The 14,307-nt window shown below is 43.4% G+C and overlaps 1 protein-coding gene across 1 annotated transcript; it reads left to right on the top strand.

The window, feature by feature from the left end:
• The first annotated feature begins 521 nt into the window (after positions 1-521).
• On the top strand, positions 522-13,896 carry Apoh (apolipoprotein H). The gene is made up of 8 exons (XM_041635531.1): positions 522-677; positions 1,028-1,204; positions 3,101-3,197; positions 4,301-4,377; positions 6,559-6,747; positions 8,284-8,463; positions 11,147-11,344; positions 13,742-13,896. The coding sequence occupies exons 1-8, from the start codon at positions 614-616 to the stop codon at positions 13,795-13,797; spliced, it is 1,038 nt and encodes a 345-aa protein (XP_041491465.1). The 5' UTR covers positions 522-613; the 3' UTR covers positions 13,798-13,896.
• The last annotated feature ends 411 nt before the right edge of the window (positions 13,897-14,307 follow it).

Here is a 14,307-nt window from a genome sequence, read left to right as displayed (position 1 = left end):
GTGTATGTAGGCATCCTTGAAGGTCATAAGAAGATATAAGATCCCCCAGAACTGGAGTTACAAGTAGTTGTGAGCCACCTGCTGTGGGTGCTGGTAACAGAACCTGGGTCCTCTGCAAGCACAGGCAGTGATCTTAGTAGCTGAGGAGTCCCCCTGGTCCCAGGAACAGAGTAGAAGATTGTCATCACTTCATATATCCAGGACACAGAGTGAAACAGGAGCTTCATCCTTTTGGTGATATGTCTCTAACATACCAAAACACAGAGAAAACAAACAAACAAACAACCAAAAAGGAGAATGAGAGGCCCAGACAGTAATCATCAGGATTCTATCAGTGACAATGCTATTTGTGCTACTAAGAAAAAAAAAAAAAGTGTGCTCTGCTGAAGAAAGCACCCGCCGAGGATTTCACAATGGACTCAGGGCAGTGGAGTAAATGATTAAAACATGGAGTTCTCTCGGTTCTTCTCAAAGCACGGCGGCACTTCAGCTTCTGTTTACAGGAATAAATGTACACCCCCCCAAATGGTTTAATATTTAAGCTCTTCTGTATTTGCGTGTCTCTCTTCAGCAGAGGACACTGCTTTGGTGGAGCTGGTGAGACCCATCCACGATGGTTTCCCCGGTGCTCATCTTGTTCTCGGCTTTCCTCTGCCACGTTGCCATTGCAGGACGGAGTGAGTACTTCTTGCCTTCGAGAGAATATTATCTCTAAGCCATGGGTTTGGGATGACTTTCAAGTCAGAGTGGATGCTGGAGAGATGGCATTGGTACTTATTGTCTGACATGGCTGTTCTTAAAGCTTGTTGGCAGGATATTCAGCCAATTTAAGCCCCACCACACGGACCTGTAATGTAAACACCGGTAGGGCCTCCTTCAAATGCTCATTGAGGTCAGATGAGACCTTGCATTTGGTATGGCACTGGGTAGCCCTACAATTTTTAGTGTGCTTTCCTTGCATGTTGGATGACCTTAAAAATGTGGATTGAGATTTTTTTTTAACCATCTGTCTTGTGTTCTATTTCAGCCTGTCCCCAGCCAGATGAAGTACCATTTGCTGTGGTTGTTCCGTTAAAAACATTCTATGACCCAGGGGAGCAGATTGTCTACTCCTGCAAGCCAGGCTATGTGTCCCGGGGAGGCATGAGACGATTTACATGTCCTCTCACAGGAATGTGGCCCATCAACACCCTGAAATGTATACGTAAGTCTGAAGCTTCTCTCCAGTTCTCTGAGTCCTAACCTCTCTCCCCTTGTTTGGGTTCTGGATATTTGGTGGGAAAAAAAGCTACTTCTTCCTGCTCAGGGTGCACAGGGCTGGGTGGGGGTGCACAACACACAAAACCACTATTTAGAAAAGGGGATACCTAAGGAAGGGCCGAGAAAGAGAGAGACAGAGAGAGGGGAGTTGATTAGTGGAGGGGAAGCATGACACACATTAAAACGACAACAGATGAACTGTTGCCAAAGAGACTCATGGGTAAACAGAGTTTGGGAAATCATCATATCTTCGGACTTTGCCTCAGAATGGAAGCACATTTAATGTTTACTGAGCTGAGAATAACTGAATCCAAATAATGTATATATATATTTTTTTAAATTTATTTATTTATTAAGGATTTCTGCCTCCTCCCCGCCACTGCCTCCCATTTCCCTCCCCCCTCCCCCGATCAAGTTCCCCTCCCTCATCTGCTCTAAGAGCAATCAGGGTTCCCTGACCTGTGGGAAGCCCAAGGACCGCCCACCTCTATCCAGGTCTAGTAAGGTGAGCATCCAAACTGCCTAGGCTCCCCCAAAGCCAGTACGTGCAGTAGGATCAAAAACCCACTGCGATTGTTCTTGAGTTCTCAGTATTCCTCATTGTCCGCTATGTTCAGCTAGTCCGGATTTATCCCATGCTTTTTCAGACCCAGGCCAGCTGGCCTTTGTGAGTTCCTGATAGAACATCCCCATTGTGTCAGTGTGTGGGTGCACCCCTCGCGGTCCTGAGTTTCTTGCTTGTGCTCCCTCTTCTTCTGCTCCTGATTTGGATCTTGAGATTTCTGTCCAGTGCTCCAATGTGGGTCTCTGTCTTTGTCTCCTTTCATCGCCTGATGAAGGTTAATATTCAGGAGGATGCTTATGTGTTTGTCTTTGGATTCACCTTCTTATTTAACTTAAAATATAAACTGGTTACACTTTGATAGTATAAATTTCAGAACCCGTTATTTTATGATAAATGGTTGTCTTCATTTATTCCTCAGAACATGGTTTATGATCATGCTAGCCTTTTTTTTATGTGATGTCATCTATTCCAGCCTATCCTCAAATTTACAAGGTAGCTGAAGATGAACTTGAACTTCTGATCCTCCTGCCTTTGCCTCCTGATGGCTGGGATTACAGATGTGAACCACCACACCTAGCACTTAGCCCAATTTTTATGGTAAAATATTAAGCAGTCAACCAGATTGAGTTTCTGGCAGTCTTGTACAGTAGTAAAAATAGCTAGGTAGAGCAATCAGGGCTCTAATTATTTTGATTCTATAGATATGACCTTTATCATAATTATATATGTTTCTGCCAGTGATTCATGTTTGTCCTTTATTTTTATAAATCTAGGTGGGTTTTTGGAGGCCGTAGGGATTAAATGTAGAGACGTGTTTAGGCTAATGTGTGTCACCATCAAGCCATGCGTCTAGCCCTTCAGCATAATTTTAGTGAAAGATCACCTTAAATCAGCAATAACTCTGATCACTAAGAGTGTCATTTCAACATGTTTTCCACGTGATTTTTGCATTATTGTAAAGAAAACGTATACTTTTGTTTTCTATTTAATCAGCACATTATAAAAATATTATATGTCTCTATAATTTTTATAATCTGTATTTTATTGGCTGCATAATAGTACAATTGGTGGTTTAGTTTGTCTAATTAAAACAATCCCATGATAATGACCATTTAGACCATTTAGTTATAAAGACTATCATGACACATGTATTATTTGTCTCATTTTGATCACTTTCTTGGAATAGTTATTAGTAGTTACTGGATAAAGGATGGACATGTGTTTACATATTTATACTTCAATAGAAACTTACCAGTTTTTTTCTTTAAATCACAGCCAGAGTGTGTCCTTTTGCTGGAATCTTAGAAAACGGAATTGTACGCTATACGACTTTTGAATATCCCAACACCATCAGTTTCACTTGTAATCCTGGGTAAGGACTCTAGTGAGGTGAAGCAGCAGGCAGACAGAGCACACTTCTGGATTCTTCAGCTACACATTACAATGGCTTTGTATTTACGGTTCGCCTCTGGGTGGGGCTTGCCAGATACAAACACATTTTAGTCTTGTTTTTAACAAACGCTGTGGTGACGTGTAGGGCATTGCAAGAAATGGCATCAATGTGACACCATTGAGAACATGCTAATTGTCTTAGTCAGGGTTTCTATTGCTGTGAAGAGATACCATGACCATAACACCTCTTACAAAGGAGAAACATTTAACTGGGTGGCTTACAGTTCAGAGGTTCAGTCCTCCATGGGGCATGGAGGTTTGCAGGCAACCATGGTGTTGTAGAGGTAGCTGAGAGTTCTTCATCTTGCAGGCAACAGGAAGTGAACTGAGACACTGGGCAGTATCTTGAGCATAGAAGACCTCAAAGCCCTCCCCCATAGTGACACACTTCCTCCAATTAGACCACACCCACTCCAACAAAGTCACACTCCCTAATAGTGCCACTCCCACTGAGGGCCATTTTCTTTCAAAGCACCACACAGCTGTACACAATTTCTTTGGAAGATCCTTGTTGGGGAATGGAGATGCGGAAACACCCTTGTTGATTAAGATGATGAACATTACAGCTTCACTTTTGTCATCCTTTAAAGAGCTGATTCCCAACCTTATGTAGGGAACAAGTAACTTGGCCAACTGGTCGGAAATGAGGATTTAGGGGTATGGCCCCTACACTCACCAACTTCCAGTGATTTATTTATTTATTTATTGCCTGAAGTTTTGGCTGGACTACTCCATGAGTCCTAAGAACAGAGACTCTTAGAAAACAGCATCCTAAGATGGGGAAGAGCACATGGAATGATTTTAGTTGCAGCTACTGGGGAAACTAAGGTGGGGGGATCCCATTAGTTTTTTTAACTGGGAACAAAGTGGGACCCTGCCTCAAAACAAAGGAATAGGGCTAAGGGTGGGAGTCTTAGTGGTAGCACCCGGATTTTCTGCATCTAAGCCCTTGAATGCAATCCCTAAGCACAGTTGTGATGCCAGAGAGACACTTCACGGGTTAATTGCATTTCTCTTTTCCAGATTTTATCTGAATGGAACCAGCTCTGCTAAGTGCACCGAGGAAGGAAGGTGGAGCCCAGAGCTTCCTGTCTGTGCTCGTGAGTCTCTAGGTCCCACTTGAGAATTAAGGGGCAAGTTAGTTTGTCTGGAAATTTCCTGGTTTTAGTACTGCCAGCTCCACAATCCAAAAACCCCTTGATCCCAGAGACCCTCAGTCTTGATTCAATGAGATGGATGCTCGGCCTCTCATGGGGATATTCAGCTTGGTATCATTGTATTCCAGAAGAGGCAACAACTTACCATTGAGCGGCAGGCTAGAAGTACTTTAGTTATGAATGCACCTGTATCTGCTACCTGGTGGACCAGTACCTGCTGTGTTTGTTAATTACAAAACTCCCTCACTGTTATGGCAAAGGCGAGGTCTGGCATTGATCCATCAGGGCCTGCCATAGTTTGGTTAGCAGGACTTGGTTTTTTTCTTTGTGTCATGCTGGGGAGCCAAGCCAGGGTCTTTTACAGGCTAGGCAAGTTCTCTAACCCTTGGGTACACCACCCATTCCAGCAAGGAGGACTTCTGCCAGCAGTGGTTTCAACATCTCTTCCTCGTTAGTGCACGCTTCTTCATTTACTAGTGCAGTGAATCATTTCCATCTTTAACAACTGTGAACAGAGGACCCAGATACTGGATCTTGAGCCTATAAGGCTAAAGGAGATAGCTCTGCCCCCGTGCAATGAGTCCACCGATAGGGATGAAGAAGGTCCCTTCACAGTAAACCACCAAGCACCTGCTATCTTAAGAGCAAGGACCTCATGACTCAGTCATGCTCAGTTAAGCAGTCAGGAGCAGCTTTGAACCTGTTTCTGTAGAGACAAGTATTCTTGAGTATCCTAGCTTGAGATGCTTAGAAGTCTAATCTTTGACTAAGAGGCACCAGGCATCATAGCAGTGAATGTGGTCCTTTAACCTTTCAGTGATACCCATCCTGGCAAATGAAAGTAGGAAAGTGATTCTAAATAAATCCTAACCAAGTTGAAGCCAAACCACAACAATCCTTAAAGATAAATTGAGTTCTTTATCAATAGCAAGGATCACCATGGTTCATGTAAATAGTCTTCCCTTTAAAGCATCTTTATACCAACTGCATAAATTCATCTTTTTTTTCCTTCCAGTTAAGATCAGAAAAGCTGCTTTTAATTCAGTCAAATCCGAATGAGTGACTCTCCTGCTTGAGTGTGCACACAGTCACCAGACCTCTTGCTAACCTGTAGATGCTGCTGATTCAGGCATCTCGGGTGTGATCTGAGCTCTTTTTTCAGGCTGTCTCCATGGAGCACTCTCTGAGAAGGAAAGACTGGGAGAGGGAGGACTGGCATCAGTCACCTAAGCAGCATTGCGTCAGCAGGGTATCTATGTTGGTGTACCTTTCCCTGAACTTGTTGAAACCCTCTGTTTGTCAAGGCGGGATGATAAGCCACTGCCTTGTCCTGGGTCCTTGCATCTGTATGTGCAAGCCTCCATATCTTCAGTGCAAAAGCAGGAGGTGTTTGATAAAAACAAGCAATTTGTACGAGGGGCAGAACGCACATGTCACAAACAGCATGGCACCAAGTACTCTAGGATAGTCTCTCAGCAATGTCTTCCATACATTTCAGTGTCCAGAAACATCTTTCAAGGTAGACTTTAGGTTAAAGATGTATAGAACAATGGCTACGAAAGTCAAATCGAGTCTGGCAAAACAAACATATTGCTGCTGCAGTCACTACTGTCACCTCTTCGTCATCGTCCTCCTCCTCCTCTTTCTTCTTTGGCACAGTGTGTGACCAGTTGGCACATTCAATTTGCCTTTTTCTTACTTGCCATCAACAGTGGGCTGTTCTGACCCTGTTATCAAAGTTTATGTCTCCTCAACTTCATTCCCATGTTCTCTTTCATTCTGAAAAGAGTGTGTTTTAATTTTTTAGTTACATTTATTCATTCGGCCAATGGGTAAAGGTCCAAAGACCATATATGAGAGTCCATTTTCTCTTCCACTGGGTGGGTCCTATGGATTGAACTCCAGTCATCAAGTGTGGCAGCAAGTTATTTGTTTTTATACACAGAGATATCTTGCCAGCCCACAGAATTCATGTATGTATGTACGTATTTATGTAGAGACAATATCTCACTGTCTATGCAAACTTGGCTGTCCTCAAACTCACAGCTATCCCCCCTACCTTCAAAGAATGCATTTCAAAGCTCCAACAACTTTCATAGAGACAACGGGGATCTCTCGTTGCAGCTGTCACCTGCCCACCACCAGTGGTTCCTAAGTTTGCAACACTAAAGCTGCACAAGCCATCAGCTGGGAACACCTCTCTCTATCGGGACACAGCAGTCTTTGAATGCTTGCCACACTATGCCATGTTTGGAAACGACACAGTTACATGCACAGCCCACGGAAACTGGACCGAAATGCCAGAATGCAGGGGTAAGTGGAGAAGACAGAATTACTAAAGTAGCAGAGAAGAACATTGTTTAAAAGTGTTAAAAATATCAACTACTAGGATATCCCAAATCATCTCTCCTGATGACGTTTTAAAATTATTTTTATTTTTTAAATTTTGTTTTAAGGAAGATTCTCATGCATTTCTTGTGTTACTTTTCCTGGAGAGACATGAACAATATTTATTCATCCCAGATCAAGTACACATGACTGGACCAAAGAAATGATACCACCCACGTCTAGCCTAGGGAACTAGGGAATTTACTGGGGTTACTTACAGGAGCAGAAGCAAGAGGTTGCATAAATCTCCCACAAGTAACTCAAATGTGATTGCATCACTAAAAAGTAAATCTCAGCATGCATGGGTGATTACGTAAGAAGGCTGCATGGCTGGTACTCTGCCTGACTTGCAGGCTGCGCCACCAGCAGGAGAGATTTTTCTCTCTCAGCAATTGCTCCTGTTTACACTACCTTGGAGAGGGGCTGTGTACACCCCCTTTGCTTCTTGGAGCAAAGGGGAAAGTTTAAATCCAGTTTAAAAGGGAAAGTATGAATCCAGCAGAAAGTTCTACTCAACCATAGCCCCAGGCTGATCTTCAACTCGCAATATAGCTGAGATTGTCTCAAACTCCTGATTCTCCCACCTCTACCCCGCAAATGCTGAGATTATAGGCGTGCACCACCACTCTGTATGTCTATTGCGTACCTACCATGTGTCAGGCAGTGGGTTTTGTACCAGGGATAACAGATGAACGAGTTCTGCTTCTGATCTGCAGTGAATTAAATCTCATGCAATTCACAGTCCAAGACGGACTGAGTGGTATTTCCAGAGGTCAAGACCCTTGATACAGGCTTCGGATTATGAGTGGAAGACGAAGGAAAGACATGCTATGCAGGGACACAACACTTGCAAAGCCAAAGGCTTGGATGAACTTGTATCTAGTGACAGCTGGACACCAGTGAGGCTGGCGAAAAGACGCCAGGATTAAGGGATAGGAAGGTTTTAAAAACTGGATTATAGTCTGATTGATGGCTATGACTATAATCTATCTAAATTTAAGAATCATCATAGTATCTTTCAAATCAGGTTTATTGATTAGAAAAAAGACTTTCTCCTTCTTCTTTCATACCTACTGTTTAGACTGTAGAAATTTATGACGAATGACACTTCATGACGAAAACTCGAAACACAAAGAGCGAGCAGGGTGCCGTTATTCACTCTCAAAACATGTTTCTTCTCCTCTCCCCTCCTCCCCCTTCCCTCCCCTCCCCCCTTCCCTCCTCTCCCCTCCCTTCCTCTCTCCTTCCTTCCCCTCCCCTCCTCTTTCTTTCCTCTTTAATATTCAGGGTTCTATGTGAATAAGAGAATGGGGACAGAACCAAGCACCGAGCACCTGGAAACTGCATTTCATCCACAGGAATACGCAGTGATTCCGTGGTGTGATGCTAGGAAGGATGTAGCCATCCTGTAACTGTCAGATGACACTGTTACTAACATGCCTTCCTGAATACCCTTTTCAGAAGTAAAATGCCCCTTCCCATCAAGGCCAGACAATGGGTTCGTGAATTACCCTGCAAAGCCCGTGCTTCAATATCAGGATAAAGCCACATTTGGTTGCCATGACACATACAGTCTGGATGGCCCAGCGGAAGTGGAATGCACCAAGATGGGAAGCTGGTCCGCCCAGCCAAGCTGTAAAGGTATGGGATTGTGAGCGAGGCCTTGCAAAGGACTGAATTCGTCCGGTGCATCGCTCTCGTTTGGCATTTTCTCATCCTGTTCATTCTCTCCTTGTTGCTCAGACTGGCTTCACAGCCATTGACATGTAAAAGTCCTAAGGGCTCAATAGTACACAGAGAGTTCTCATGCTTAAGAAGGTTGCTTAGAGTCTGTTATAAGAAGTACACAGATTTTCTGAAGCATTGATAATGTGGTGGAATACTATGGTTTTCTGCCTGTATTTATTTTTAAAATCTGCTCATGAGTACCCTGTAAAATATTTATTTTACTATTTTTAGATTTGTGTGAATTTGCGTGGGGGTGAGGTATGTGCACATGAATATGGGTGCTCACAGAGGCTGGGGTTAGATTCCCTGGAGCCGGAGTTAGAGGCAGCTATGAACCACCTGATGCAAGTACTGGGAACTGAACTCTGGTCCTCTGGAAGAGCAGTGCATGTTCTCAACCACGGAGCCATCTCTGCAGCTTGAGCATCCTACCCACCCACTTTTGGGCTCTTTTTTTTTTTTTTTTGGTCAAGGTTCTCTTTGTCACAAAGATCAATCACACATCTAAACTAGTTCAAGGAAATCGTGGCTTGTTATATTAAAAATATGCAAATGGGGAACTGATAAACTATGCCTCATCTCTGTGTCCCTCTCCTGTTTGAAATTGGCTTGATTCTACAACAGGTAAAGCATCCATCACCAGTCGGCATCTCTACAGCATCCTTTCCCTGAGATGTCAAAGTTTTGAAGTTGGGCATCTGTCCTCAATCCTGTCAGTGCCATGATTCACATAAAGCAATGACTATGTAAAGCCTGATCATATAGCACTCCATCTCTGCCTAAGCTGAACTGTTCAAACAGAAAAGGAGAGTAGGCACAAAAACAAAATGATGAATGACTGGCGTTATAGGTTGGAATCTCTTAGAAGCAGAGGAATCTGGGGCAGGTGTTTAAGTTCAATTGATTTATGAAGCCAATATCTCAGAAAATACCAGGACAGAGAAGTTAGGGTGGGCATTGGTTCTCAAACTTTGCTCTGTATCAGAGTCCCCTAGGGACGTGTGTGTGTGTGTGTGTGTGTGTGTGTGTGTGTGTGTACATGAATGTATGGGTGTATGCATGTGTGCCTGCTGGTGAGTACACACAAGTGTGTGTATGCCAGAGGTCAGTGTTAGGTGTCTTCCTCAATCAGTCCATACTCTACTTTTTGAGACAGGATTGCTCCCTGAACCTGGAGGCTGGCTGGCCAGAGAGCCCTACAAAGCGCCTGTCTGCATCTTCAGGCCTCCCCTTTCACTCTGGTTTTTATGTAGGTACATGTGGGGGTTCTGAGTTCAGCTCTCATGCTTATACATCAAGCACTTGACTAAGTCATTTCCACAGCCTTGAGGGCTAGTCTTTATACAGATTTCTGGGCTCCGTCCTTAGAGTTTCTGATTTCGTGGATCTGGGATGGGATTTTTCATTTTGACATATATATATATATATATATATATATATATATATATATATATATATATATATGAAAGAATGATATGGTCTTAACATCCTGAACAAGACCTGAACAAGGATGGCGGCAATAGTCCCAGAAGTGGGAAATCTCCCAGGGACTCAACCCTAGACTAAGAACTACAGGTGACTACAAAGTGCTGAAAATAGGAGAAAGAGCCTTTCTTCCCCAGGGAAGAGTCCCCAACCCCAGTCAGCTTTCCAATACCCAGTGGTCAGCTCTGAAATTATATACATACAAGTAATATATGGACTGAGCAGGTTGTATCTATATATTTAGGAATACATACACACACACACATATATGTAAAACAAAGAAACTGAAAGCAATTAAATCTTTTCACTTTTTTTCTATTGTGTGTGTGTGTATGTATGTGTGCGTGTGTGTGTGCCCCTGTGTGCGGGCACAGGCATAGGCACCATGACCCGCATGTGGAGGTCAGTCTACCGCACTCTGGAGTTGATTCTTTTCTTCTGCCTTGCGGTCAAGGGCACTGAACTCCACTCATCAAGCTCAGTGGCGAGTGCCTTTATCCACTGAGCCTCTTGCTGGCCCTGAAACTAACTGTTGACCAGGAGTCATCTGTGAGCCATCAGCAGCTTATAGGCATGGTGGTCGACTGATGGATGTATCGGCCCCGTAAAGGGGATCTGAGTGCAGGCCAGCTCAGGCTTACATCTTTCATGGGAGCCAAGGAGCTGCTGCTCCTTTGCCCTTATGCCATTACTGAAGGGCAGAAATGTGGACAGGAAATGTCTATCATCAATCAACATGACGTTGCACATTACACATTTCTTAGAGCCCTTGTCTTGGCCTATTTATCTCAGTTGTACTCATCTACTGACTCAAAAGTTTTTTATCCTTTTTTAAAAAATGTATTATGTATATTTTTGTGCATATGTGTCTGTGTATAAATGTATGTGGGATCCCACACATGATGGTATCTGTGTGGAGGTCAAAGGACAACTTGCTAAAGTCAGTCTTCTCCTTCCACTACATGGGCCTTGTGGATAAAACTCAGGTCGCGGGGCTTGGTGGCAGGTGCCTTCACCCTCTCAGCCATCTCACTGAACATAAGTCATCTATGTTCTCTTTAATGAAGAGTTCCTGGACTGCTGTCTTGACTACCGATATTGTCTCTTCCAGCATCTTGCAAAGTATCTGTTAAGAAAGCCACAGTGCTGTACCAAGGAGAGAGAGTAAAGATCCAGGAACAGTTTAAGGATGGAATGAAGCACGGTGACAAGGTCTCTTTCTTCTGCAAAAATAAGGAGAAGAAGTGCAGCTATACTGAAGAGACTCAGTGCATTGATGGCACCCTCGAAATCCCCAAGTGTTTCAAGGGTAAGAATCCCATGGGCTCTTTACTTGGAACTTCTCCTTGGCCCTCACTATCACCAGTGTTTATGCTATCCACTGACTCTTATAAGCTAAATCTATTTGACTTTTTTTTTTTTTTGAAGATTGTGATGGGGAAAAGTAAGATGAAACAGAGAGCTTCTTGGCTTACATACACATTTTGCTGTTCAGTACTTTCCATTAAACCTTGAGGTTGTAGGTTTCCTTGCTGACTGTTGAGGTGAATTATACCATCTCCTGTAATTCCGAGTTTAGTGTGAAAATTAACATCGTGAAATATTGAATGATGCAAACATTTATTACTTCTTTCTTCCACATTTTAGAGAAATGATGATAATGATGGTAATTTGCCTGTAGATCCAATATTATTTTTCTTGCCTTCAGAAATGCCTAATTTAAAAAGAATTCTTTAGGGCAAAGTTTGATTAGAGCAAAATATTTTGAGAAAGATTCTAGTTGCTTGTGTTTTATTCAGAAGTGGGTCCTGGTCAGCATGGAGAGCTAAATGCTAACCTAGGTTTCTGATTTAGGGCTAACATAGTTGTTATTGCTAGGAATGAAAAGCAAAGAGAGGCTGAAGTTACTGTTGGCTCCAGGTTTATAAATGCTCCAAATACACGGATAACCCTGTACTCAGAGCTGAGAAGACAAATGAGAATAAATGTAACTGGGTAGGGGGTGGGGGCTGAGAGTTTATAACTTAGGGAAGGAAAATGTAAATAATTAATTGTAGTATTAAGGGGCGGCGGGGCTGCGTTCCCAGCACCCCGGCCGCCTGCTCGGCTAGCTTATGCCCCGAAATAACTACACGGACACTGTATTCTTTTAAGCACTGCTTGGCCCTTTAGCTCTAGCACTTACAGGCTAATTCTCACATCCCGATCAACCCATCTCTAATAATCTGTGAGAACCGGTCTTACCGGGAAGATTCTAGCCTAGTCCATCCTGGGTCGGAGCTTCATGGCGTGTGTCTGCCCAGGAGTGGGGCATGGCGTCTCTCTCAGGCATCTGCTCCCGAGAGCAGAGCTGTCGAGTCTGACCTCACTTCCTCTTCCTCCCAGCATCCTGTTCTGTTTACTCCACCCACAGGGCCAAGCAGTTTCTTTATTGCTTAACCAATGAAATCAACAGATTGATATATGACACTCCCACATCAATTAATAAGGTTGGCTCAACTGATAGAAGTATTTTATTTTGTGTGTGTATGTGAGTGGCATGTGTGTGAGTGTGTATTGTGTATATGTAAAGGTACGTGTGCCTGTGCTTACATGTGGAAGCTAGTGAAAGATGCCAGAGACTCCACTCTAGCCTTCTCTGCCTTATTCCTTTTAGACAGGGTCTCTAGCTAGGCTGGTGGCCAGCAAGTTCCTGTGATCCTCCTGTCCGCAGCCATCTCAAAGCTGGTATTGCAGGCATTGTGTGGCCATGCCTAACTTTTCACATGGGTTCTGGGATCTGAACTCAGGTTCCCACAGTTACGCAACAAGCATTCACCGACTGAGCCACCATCCCAACCCTAATTGAATATTATAAATATTCATTAGAAATATTATGCATGGCATAGGATAAGTGCTCAGTCAGTGACATTATCACAATTACAAATAGCTAGAACCCTACTGAATAGGTTGTTATTGTCCCAAAGATGGACACACTAGGGCTGGGGAGACTGCTCAGTTGGTAAAGTGCCTGTTGTCCAAGTCCAAGCGCCTGAGTTTGGATACCCAGAACGCAGCTGGGCTGGGTATGAAGCCTCTAACCCTAGGGCTGAACAGAAGCATGGGGAGACAGAAAGCAGATTTCTAGAGTTCACTGCCCAGCCATCCATCCAGTGAGCTCCAAGATGAATGAGAGACCCTGGAGATGATAGAGGTAGACACTCAACGTCGAGATCTGGTCTCCACATTCATGTGCACACACACACAAACAAAACACAAGAAGACGATAGACACATAGTGAGATGTTAAATATAAGATTGACAAAGGGCAATAGACTTAGTACAAATCAGTAGAGAAATTACCAGGAGGAGTTCATTTAAAAATCAGAACTTCATTGCTATAGTTTTTTTCAGTCTGATTTTCCTTATGGTCTTCAGACAGAAGCAGCACTCTTGATGCTGTAGCGAATAAATAAAGGGTGAATATGATTCCCCCCTTTTAATCTTGTCTGCCAGAGTTATATAATACCTCTCATTTTCTCTTCTTGGAAATGAATCACTTATCCTTGCCTATTTTTCTCTCCCGTCACTGAGACCTCAAACGAAACGATTTTATTCCCAGGATTAAATTTATTCAACACACATGTAAGATGTATTTGATTTGGCTGAGCTCTTTAGAACATGTAAGAAATGACTGTCTCTTGTTCATTTTCCCCATCCTCCCACAGAGCACAGCTCTCTGGCTTTCTGGAAAACGGATGCTTGGGACGTGAAGCCGTGCTGAAGCCATTTTCAGAAACCAAATCGAATGTCATATTTGTAGCTCTGCTTGTCTGAGGACTCCACCTGAAACAGCAAAATAAAGTTGCTGAATTGCCTCAGGCATTGCCGTGTGGCTCCATGTGGTACTGTGGCTTTGGTGATGTCAAGAGATCCAGCTACTCAAAACATCCTTGGTTCCTGGCTGCGAAGGAACAAGGATAACAAATAGCAGACCGACCTCGTCCAATGGAATAGCTTTTACAGATTGGTTTATAGACAGTCACATCCTCTACTCACTAAAATGACAAAGAATAAGTCTATGTCCACAATTCCTGAGAATAAGTCCAAAATCTATATTGATGTAGATTGTATTGTTCCTAGGTAATTCTTATGCTGACTTGCGTTTAAGAATCATGGCCGCCAAGGGATAAGCATGAACTTCCGGGTCCCCAGAAGTGGACTGGAATTCTTGATACGGTGTTTACATGATGCCAAAAGACCTTCACTTACCCATCGTCAGTCCAACACCTGG

This window comes from Microtus oregoni, unplaced genomic scaffold (genome assembly GCF_018167655.1).
Source record: "Microtus oregoni isolate MIOR12 unplaced genomic scaffold, Mior012 000048F_ref0000485, whole genome shotgun sequence".
Taxonomy (NCBI): Eukaryota; Metazoa; Chordata; class Mammalia; order Rodentia; family Cricetidae; genus Microtus; species Microtus oregoni.
The sequence above is the reverse complement of the archived record's forward strand: the minus strand, read 5'-3'. Positions and strand labels throughout refer to the sequence as shown.

What these genes read in the sequence shown, in the direction of transcription:
- Apoh (XM_041635531.1), top strand. Translation starts at nt 614, where the DNA reads ATGGTTTCCCCGGTGCTCATCTTGTTCTCGGCTTTCCTCTGCCACGTT. An exon ending in CAACACCCTGAAATGTATAC is followed by an intron (nt 1,205 to 3,100) that starts GTAAGTCTGAAG and finishes TTTAAATCACAG; the next exon opens with CCAGAGTGTGTCCTTTTGCT. An exon ending in AGAGCTTCCTGTCTGTGCTC is followed by an intron (nt 4,378 to 6,558) that starts GTGAGTCTCTAG and finishes CTCTCGTTGCAG; the next exon opens with CTGTCACCTGCCCACCACCA.